The 10,305-nt window shown below is 43.8% G+C and overlaps 1 protein-coding gene across 1 annotated transcript; it reads left to right on the forward strand.

Annotated features, from left to right (window-relative positions):
* Positions 1–2,778: 2,778 nt before the first annotated feature.
* Positions 2,779–8,553, forward strand: LOC104078328 (tumor necrosis factor receptor superfamily member 1A-like; the record flags this gene model as incomplete). The annotated part of the gene is made up of 9 exons (XM_009579929.1): positions 2,779–2,980; positions 3,292–3,420; positions 3,723–3,866; positions 5,468–5,549; positions 5,875–5,942; positions 6,150–6,272; positions 6,625–6,662; positions 7,415–7,574; positions 8,116–8,553. Coding segments are annotated over 9 exons (1,248 nt in total), but the record flags the coding sequence as incomplete, so codon positions are not given.
* Between the last annotated feature and the right edge of the window lie 1,752 nt (positions 8,554–10,305).

Here is a 10,305-nt window from a genome sequence, read left to right on the forward strand (position 1 = left end):
AACAGGCTTCCTAGAGAGGTGGTCGATGCGCCAGGCCTGTCATCATTTAAGAGGCATTTGGACAATGCCCTTAATAACATGCTTTAACTTTTGGTCAGCCCTGAATTGGTCAGGCAGTTGGACTAGATGATCGTTGTAGGTCCCTTCCAACTGAAATAGTCTATTCTATTCTAGTTTCATGTATTTCTTGAATTTTATGAAGTCTGTCATTGGTATAAATCAGTATACTGCTGAATGGCTTGGGGAGCTGCTTAAGATGGTGGTTGTTTTTTTTTCTGCCATGTAAATGATTTTTCTGGAAGGCCGAGTCATTGGTTTGTGAGTCACTTGTGGTCTGTGACTCTTTGTTCCTCAGATTTTGATCAGTAATAATGTGTTAACTCTGGTTTGATTACACTTACAGACACGCTTTCACTTAACCTGAAAAATTGAAGACACCTTTCCCGTTTTCTTTTGGTTTTGAAGGTGTATCTGACCAATTTTCTACGTGTAATTGGCTTGATCTTTGATGCTTTCCTCTGTTGTTTCTGTTGCTGATTTGTCTGACTTATGGGCCAGCTGTAAATATTCCCAAATCAGGGGATTAATAATTGGCTAGAGAATCAGGATTTTCTGTTGTTGCTGTCAGAGCATCTGTGTGCATGATCTTTCACCTGTTTTCCTGCAAGCAATCAATCTTGTAAGATTATCAGCTGCTGAAATAAGTTTTATTTCTTGCTGAGTTGTTGTTGGAGTGCTCGCATTTATCCTGTGGTCAGCTAATTAAGTCTGAAACGATAGCTATTTAAATATGTGGTTCTCTTTTTCCTGTTCACCATTTTAGCATCTGGTCTATTGAATATGTCTTTGTATGACAGAGCTCTCTGAAAAATGGGGTTTTTGTTTTGTCAGAGTTGCAAAGTCCTATCCTTCTTGAGGTTTTAAGTTGCTTTCATGTATGTATCTTTTGCCCCTAAGGCTTTAATTTTGAGAGAGAAACAGGACAGCACGGAGCTGTCATAGCCACCTCATTTTCCGTATTCCTTCTTAAGCTTGCAACCACAAAATTGGTATCAGCATTGTGGTTTACCCTTATTGGTTTACTTTGCCTTTGCTATAACTCCTAGCTGAAAAAGCAAAAAGAAACGGAACTCTGAAGCTGTGCCTGTACAGCTAGGCATCTTACCACTTTCAAAAAAGGAAGTTGGGAAAACATTACAACGTAGGGAAGTTAGTGTAAATAAAACTCAGTGTGAGATTGTATGGACGGGGCGGGGTGGTATTTGTTTGCAAAAAAATGAGTTGATTTTCATGCATTCACACGATCTGATGCATAGACTACAATTGGCATGTATGTTACTCCCCGTGACATACTCAGAAGCACCAACACGTGTATGTCTAGATGGTGTGGCCAGGATGACTCGTGTGCAATGCAGACGACAAGGGACACTGGCTGTCAGGTCTTCATCACGCCGCTGTGGTTCTTCATGGCACTACAAACTAGTTTTTGGACAAGTCGATCGTACCCTTTGGGAGTCGTCAGCTGGTATGGGATGGGCCTTTGCTGTAGAAACTTGCTGACTTCAGCTCCATAAATCTTGCGCCAAGTTGTTTCCCGGTTGTGTTTTGTTTTGTTTTGGTTTTTTAACCTTTTTGTTACTGTATGTTTTTTCCTTGTCTGAATGCATGTTTGAAATACATGCCTGGGGTCTGTTTTTCTGTTGGGCCAACAGGCAAAGGAATTGTGTTTGTGATATGCTGCAATCTCATTACCATTTTCCTGGTGCAGGGTCTTTTGCTGATGAGTCATCTGTGCTGTGGTGTTACCAGAGCATAGACCTTTCGGCTGTGACATAAACAGCACATTTCTCAATTTCACTGCTCGGAATAGTGTCCTGAAAACAATGTCCAGGGAATGGTGTTCTTCATTATCGGCACAGGGCTGTTCTTTTAACCCTTTGTTCTGCTGTTCCTTCTGGGGTGTGTGTGTACACACACTCATACTCTCTTACAGTCGTACTACAGTCATGCCAATCTTAATAGTTGTGTGAAAATTCTTGACAACAGTCATCTTCAAAATGAAAAATAGCAAGTAAATCTTAAAGGAATTAAAAAAGAAAAAAGTGCACATTTTTGTGGCAGACTGTGCAGACTGAATGTTAACAGCTGCAGTTTAAAAGGAATAATGTACGTTTGACGGGGAGAAGTTGAAAACCTAACTTTCCCACGTTTCTAGGGCTGGCTTGCTCAGGAGGAGTTTTGGAAGCTTTTCTGTACTTTGCATGCAGTGAGATCCTCCTCTCTCTTCTTATTCCAAACTTCCCATCTGGTTTATTTATTCAGTAGAACTGCAAGTACTGGATGCATTCTTCTCTCTGGAACTATTTCTAGATGGGCAGTCTTACTGCCTTCCTTAATGAAACCATTCCTTTGCTCTTGAGTAACTTTCTTGCAAGCTGCAGCATTTTCAAGGCATTCCATCTATAAACTGCACATCATGAAAAGTATTTGCTTTATATACAACCAGTTGGTCATAGAGACCATTGTATGGCATATTAATAACACAGATGACAGGCATGGGTTTGTTGGGGTTTTTTTGATAAATAATCTCCCCACACTTTTGTCAGTGGAGGGTCCTGGTATCATAATTGGTCAAGTCAGTTGAACTCACTGTTATAAAAAGATTTAATTGTAAGTGCTGAAGTCAGCTGTGCAGTCTGCCAGGGGATATGATGTTTTCTCACCTTGTTGCTCTTCCTTTTTCTTTCCCTCTCTCTCCCCCTCCCTCTGTATTTACAGGTTATCCTAACATTTGTCTGTGTGTTGACAAAGGAATCTGTAGAAATTGCTCCAGTGCCATATACACTGCAGGTCCATCGGGTAGCTTTGGATGGAAGAGACTCCTCTAACCCCTTGAGGAGAGAAAGGAGGCAGGTGCAGTGTCCACTAGGACAATACCTACATCCCAGAGAGACCCACTGCTGCATGAGGTGCCATGCAGGTACGTAAAATAAGTACAGTAATAGTGACCTTCACCTTAGAGGCATTTCCCTGTCCTGCACTTTCAAACTGTTTCTGTCCTACAGCTACATCAGTGCTCCCTTGCCTTGGTACCTAACCCTACCCAGATACATTCTTATTCCTTGTCTCTCTTCTTTTGGCTGTCAGTGTCCTTCACACTGGTGAGCGGAAGCATACTCAGTCCTTATGCCATCAACTCCAGGGTTTTTCTGAGGAATCAATGACTCTCATCCTCCCTATGACAACATGTTTCCCTTCCTGTCAGAGCTCTGTTAAGTGATTTTCTTGCAGGTACCTACAAGGCAAAAGACTGTGATCGGCCTGACCAGGCACCTGTCTGTCTTCCATGTGCTAATGGCACATTCACAGCTGTTGATAACACCATGTCTAAATGCTTCCAGTGTACACATTGCCGTACAGGTGAGTTATTTACACGACCTGAGGAAAGTAGTAGTGGCAGGTGGGGGGGCTGGAGGGGATGGCAAGGTGAGTGAGGAAGCTTGGAAAAGTAAGCAATTGAATGGGCAGAAAGACAGTGTATGGGAAGGGATTGGGGACAGTGGGAATAAGGGTTACCAAATTATTACAGTCTGAGATGCAGTTTGCAGGCTTTTTTGGCCTTTCTCTGGGAAGATTAGGAGGTAACAATACTTCTCATCATAAGGGTGCTCTCAGCTGAAGGTGAGAGAAGAGGTAGGAATAATCGCTTTTCCTTTCCTCAGAATTCCAGCAGATAGTAGAGACCCCCTGCACCCCAAAGCAAGATACCGTATGCGGCTGTCGGAAGAATCAATATCAGATTGGCCTGTCCGATCTCTTCCAGTGTAGGAACTGCAGCTTGTGTGTCAATGGGATTATTGCCAACTGTGAGTATGGCATGGATATATGCTGACATACATTAGCAGCCCTCTTTTCACTTTCTGACACATTGCAAAGCCTTGCTCTGAAGTGATTGTAGTTTTGGAGCAACTCTTGGTTTTGCCTCCCCCTTTTCCCCAGAAAGACTGCCATTTTTTGCCTGCCTTGGCATCAATCCTTGTTTTCTATGACAGTTTCTACCTTCCTTTTGTCCTTGAATGATTTCTCGGTTTTGGCTGTTGCGAGGAGATATTTTCTACTTAATTTTGGTACATCTGCCTTGCACGTACTGAAGCAAGGTCTTTATGCTCCAGAGCAGACTTCCTCCTTACCTTCCTTTTTTGTCTTTGTGTGGATATTCTCCTGATGCTTATTGCATTTCCCTCACCAATTGCTGTGGAAGCACTTTGAGTACAATGGCTAAAAATACCGCTGGTCCCAGTGCCCAGCTGAACTGCTTCTCGGTCGGTTGCTGAACCACCAGTGTACTGTGCAGTGTTTTAAACTAAAGAGCTGCTCAGGTAATGCTGAACTGTACCCAGTGGCATTGGGTGTGACCTGGGGATGGTGCGGGTGTCTGGGAGAAGTACTCGTGTTAGCTGTCTCAAGCTGCCTCATCTCCAGCCAGTAATCGGAGATCTTAACCAAATGCTGCTTGCCGCCCTCCACTTTGTGCTGTAGTCTAATTCTGTTTGTGTCCCTTAAATGTTCCTTATCTTGTTGTCCTAAAGCTATCCCCTCTGCTTTGCAAATTCTGCTTCTCCTGATCCCTTTCCTGTCTCTTACCCTGCCTAGTGTGAGGTTGGTGTCTCACTGGTGAATGCGTTCCCTCTGGTGCTTGGTAATCTTTCTCTGTCACAGTTTCGATGCTTACACCTATCCTCAAGGGCCATCATCGTACGCTGCCCTTGAGCAATTTCCTTCCCTCTTGGCTGATGTAGAACTGGTTTAGTCCTGTCCCTCGCTTGCCACGGAATGCATGCTGCTTATTCTAGTACCTTTTTCCCTCCCCTCATGCAACTTTATGTTCTTCCATCACTATTCTTGTCTGCTCCTCCCCACACCTGTTTTACTCAGTCTCCGTATACTGTGACTTGCTCAGAAGCAATAGCTCTTTAATTTCTTACCACTTCCACTCACAGCATAGTAGATCACAAGAGTGGATATGCGTCTCATGGCTTGAAGTGATTTCTCCGTGCCCTGAACTGACTTCCTCACCAGTCTCAGCTGCTCAGGGACCACTTCTCCCTCATCTTTGCCTGACTAATGTGATTTCCCCTTCTTGTCATGCTTGAACTTGAGTGACTTTCTCCACTTTTGCAGTGGAATTGTCATTATCCATTTGACCAATTTCAGATGTACTGTAATTTTAGTCCCTTTCCAAGCCTCTATAGAGGTCCCTGACCTACCAGGACAGTGGTACCCTTATTTTTTATTATTTTTATCCCCCTCTTCTGTCCTCAGACATAGACCGAATCCTTTCTCTTCTTCAGTAGCGGTTCTCCAGGCTCGAAGAGAGATAATCTCCCTCCCATCTTGGAGTGGATTTTTCTCTTTTTGTTTTCTTCTCTGTCCAGATTATGGCAACGGTTTCTTCTTTCCTCTACAGGTTCAAAGAACAGAGACACGATTTGCAGGTGTAAGCCTCGATTCTTCCTGACACTTAGTAACGTTTGCAAGCCTTGCAACAGGTGAGCTTTTATTCTCTGTATGCCCCTCCATTGAGTAGGAGAGACAGCAGACACAAACCCCACAGGGGGAGGAAATTTTTCTCAAGGTTCTGTCCATCTTGACATAACTTTACATCATTCTGCCTTTCTGGGGCAATTGGGTCTTCCCCTCTGCCACCCCCGGTCTTCTCCATATAGGCATCAGCCCACTAAGAACCCAAAGTCACTAGCCACACTGCATTGCTCTGCTTTGCAGGCTCATCTAGACTTGTTTGTTACTTAGGATTGTCGCAAATGGCTGGTGTTTCATTTCATGCATGCTCACCTCTCTGATTTGCTCTTTCAGCTGCATTGGAGAAGAATGCTTGCAGTGTCATAGCCCAGTGACTACCTCACCGACTTCGTCTGGGTTGAGTGAGTACTGGAGGAGCTGGAGGACAGTGGAATCTTTTCAGTGTGGGCTTTTGTTCTGTTAATGTCTTTTGTAAAGTGTTACTTTCTCCACTGTCTCAAACTATTATTCTTTTTCTCCCTACCATTTGCACGTCTTCATTTGCTGTTCTTCCTCTAGCACTTACCTCTTCCTTTCTCAGTCACTCACTTATTTGGCCTTTTGTCCAGATGGGAGCCTTGTCCTTGGCATCATCGTTGCAATATTTGGAGTTATCTCTGTCCTCTACATTGTAAATAAAGTAGTGAAGCTGGTCCAGGAAAATGGGATAGCATCATCTTTCTACTCCTGTGGTGAGTACAGCAGCATATGCAGTGATATTAATTGGGAAACACATAATTCTCTGTGTGTTTGTGTATGTGCACGTGTGAGGGAAAAAGTGGGATCCTGTTACTCTACTTTGCTGCAAGGCCAGAGGAACACTTGAACTCGACAGCTAAGCTTATTGGTGCAGTTCTTACAATTCTGCATCTGTGCCCATAGCTGTGACTGGAAGTGCATGTGAGCTCGTTGCTGGGACATGTCCATTTTGCTATAAAACCTTTTTGAGGGCAGGATTGTGAATAGCTGCTTTCCTGTTTTCTCTGGGATGAGAGGAAATGAAAATAATTTCTGCTTTCTTTTTTCTTTTTTTTTTCTTTAAAGTTTCTTTGCCGCAGACAACTAAGGAGCCAGTGTCCGAGGTAGGCAAGATGATGAGCTTTCCTTCCACTTTCAACAATGTTAGCCTGGGATCCAGAGTAACATTTTTCCCCATGGGCTGTTTTCAGGCCTTGTATTTTCAAATGAGCTGAGTAATAGGGCTGTTTAATTCAGAAGTCTTTTCCTGTAGAGGGTGGAGCTATTAATATTTTACTTCCCCTCTTCTAGAGGATGCTTTTCAAACTTCTGGCTTTTTCCTCTTTTCTTCCTGGATACATTTGTTTCAGATAGCTGGTCCTTAATCCCTTTTTCTCCCTATATACCTCAAGCTTGGGGAATTTAACTAATTTTACTTCACTTCAGATCTTGACCCCACAAGCCTCTCGGTGCTGCTTCACAGTGTTCTCTCAGGTCCAATGTTGTTCTGTAATTAAGAGGGCCCAAGCAGTAGTTGAGGTAGGGTTTCCACAGCCTTACAGAGAAGGCTGATGGAAAAGGTGGCATGTGGAGCTTCTAGAATGGTGGTGATTTCGGGTCCTAGCCTTACTTCATTTTGTAAAGAAACTTTTTTTCCAGACTACCGTTTTTGGGTGCCAAAAAAGAGTTAAACTCCTTGAAAGAAATGTTTGGTGCCTTCTACTCAAACAAGGCATATAGGAAAAATTAAAACCTCAGCACCTGCTCCCTACCTATCTTGGATAAATTTGGGTATATAAAGCTAGCGGTTCCTTGCAGGAGACAGGTATATTGTGCTGCTGCAGGTGATTCTGGACTAAGAAAATGTGTCTTTCAGGTTGAGGTAAAAAGAAGTGAAATTTCCATCCTTCTTCCCGAGTCCCAGAAGGAAACAGAATTGTCAGTGAATGCAACGCCACCACCTGCACCTCTACCGCAAAGTTCACATGAGTTACCAGACTGTGTCAGACCTGCCAGGAAGACACAGCTTCCAGACAGTAAGTGAAACTCCCCCATCCTTCCCTCCTTCCCCAGACAAACGAGACCCTGATTATGCAGATGCGGCTAGGAGGATGTTGGACAGACCTTACCCGGTGTACATGACCTGTGTGTATACTTCCTGCATGGCACAATACAAAGGCAGAAGCATACAAAGCCTGTGAGCCTGTATATGCTAAACATTTACGCGAGGCCTTTCTGTTGTCCCTTTTCCCTACCAGCAAAATGGATTGTCATATGTGGTGACATGCTGTCAGTCTTAATGCCTCTGGGATGGTGACCCAGAGCATTTTTTTGGCAGGAACGTGTGGCAGCAAGGCCCTAAGCATGTGTGCTCAGCTCTGTTCATAACCTTACACAAGAGCATATGGAAGCATCCCCATTGCTTTTTGAGGGATAAGAGCAAGTCTGGACATCACACGAGTCTGTGTGACTAATCTGTAGAAGGCCTGAACAGGAGGGGGCAATGCATGATCCCAAGGCACTACCTTGAGGCTGCAGAATCCTGGTTCTCACACTTTGTTTCTCCTCTTTTCACAGACCGTGCTATTCTCTACACTGTGGTGGATCACGTACCGCCATCTCGGTGGAAAGAGTTTGTGAGGCGTCTGGGTCTGAGTGACTATGATCTAGAGCGAATTGAGATGGAGCATCGGCATTTACGAGATGCCCAGTATGAAATGCTTAGACTGTGGAAACTGCAGATGGGCCACGCTGCAACTGTGGAGCACATCAGCTATGTACTCAACCAGATGGAGCTGAGTGGCTGCAGTGAAGCTATTCAAGAGGCTTTGCTAAACCAGAACTCTCCGCAACCTTGCAGCCTCCACAGCCATCTTTAATCTATTTCTGCTTTAGTTGCCCTTGCTATGGCTGTTACGAAAGGATCATAACTCCCTTCCTTTCCTGTCTTCCTTTTCCCATGCCTCCCTATCTTTCTAACACTCCTTAACTGGGTTTGTTGGGGACAGCAGCAGATGATGCTGGAGGAGGGCTGAGGTTTGCTTCTCAACCACCATGTAGTTCAGCATCTTTAAACCAAGACAGGCCTCTGCAACAACTGCTTTCCCAAGGAGGGAAAGCACCTCATAGAGGAAGTGGTACGTGGACTCTGACCAAGATGAAAACAGGAGCTCGGGGTGACTTAATAGATCAGCTACTCTACAGACAAGTTGTTGCTGAAATGGTGCTCCACCCACCATGTGGTGGGTAAACTTGTAGGGTGACTTGGTTAAGCTGGCTGTTCAGATGGTAAAGCACTCGCTCACTTTTTGCAGATCTCTTTTTCTGCAAGATCAGACAGTTGAACTGGCTCACATTGCAGCCCTTTGATTGCTAGGTCTGACTCAAGGGAAGTGGTGGGAGGACGTGCCTATTTCTGAGAGCGGGAGAGGATTGCCCCCTTTCGGTATCAACTAGTTATCGCCGTGGCAAAAAGAGTCACGGAGATTCAGAAGTGGTGGCTCTGTGAGAAACGGGAGGACGTTATCCTTTCCACACCCCCATTTCCCTCAGGTTCAAGAGGAATAAGGATTCCGAGCCAGTGAGTCAGATAAGACGGTTGGTGCTTTTTTCTCAAGTTTTTTTTCTGTACCTAGAAACCGTGTAAGATAGCATTAACAAAACAGCTGCCTGTGTGTTTGTCCAAGTGAGTGCGTCTGTCTGGGTGAGAAGGTACCTACGTACCTAGTAGCGTGAGCGCCTCTGCAAATCTGTGCTTGGACCCAGGTAGGCTTGTGTCTACCTTCTTATCTATCTCTGAATGGTTTGCTGAATTTCATCTAACTGCAAATGGGACTGTGTATGTGTACATATATATATATATGTATATTTTTTAGCAACTGTTGAATAACTTCACACTACTTCCTGGACTGCATTCTCTGATTGCTACTTGGGTGTGAGAGACATTCGGTACCATCTCCAGGCTCTCGCCATCACTTTCTCACGGGTATTACCCTGGGTGAAGCAGAAGTAGCAAAAATCAATTAGCCTGCATCAGGTGCAGGTTGTCCACACACTTGTAATGTGGATTTTTTTTTTTAGTCTCTTGTCCCTTGACCAGAGAGAAACTTTCTATTGTAAATACACTAAATGCTCTGAATTAAAATTCGTATTTTTACCTCTGCCTCCATTCTTGTTTTGTCCATATCAACTTCTCTTCTGTGGCTGTGGGTGGGGGCAGAGAAAGTGGAGTAACTTCCAGAAGTGGCAAGAGTGGGCTGCAAGAGTGGGTGGGTTGATGGTCTGATGAAATTTTTTTTTTAAAAAACAAGTTTTATGAACTTTTGTATGTAAAGCTTGGCTGCCCTCAAGTCACAGGAAGCTGGCTGAGGGCAGGAAGTAGGACTGAAATTAAATTCATTCTCCTCAGATATTCAAGAGTCAAAGGGGATGCTAACATATTTAAAGTGAAGTTTTAAACAACATACAATGAGTCATTTTGATTTGTTTAAAGAGAAAAATAAATAAAAGAATAATAATAGATTATACTTTAATACTAATCTTACGGAGGCGTGTTTTTGTCTGAGGAACCAAAGTACCGTGTTAAGGCAGTGAGGAACGTTCCTACTCTACTGGTGAGAAAACTTGGAAGTGGAAAGAGTCCAAGTTCAAAACAGTCGGAGACAAAGCCAGGAACTGAAGTCAGTTTTGATTCCCAGTTTGAGGCTTTGTTTTGCTGTGCCTTCATACTATTTTAATTGAGGCTGATTTTTTTTTTTTTTTTTTTTT

Source organism: Fulmarus glacialis, unplaced genomic scaffold (genome assembly GCF_000690835.1).
Source record: "Fulmarus glacialis isolate BGI_N327 unplaced genomic scaffold, ASM69083v1 scaffold34866, whole genome shotgun sequence".
Classification (NCBI taxonomy): domain Eukaryota; kingdom Metazoa; phylum Chordata; class Aves; order Procellariiformes; family Procellariidae; genus Fulmarus; species Fulmarus glacialis.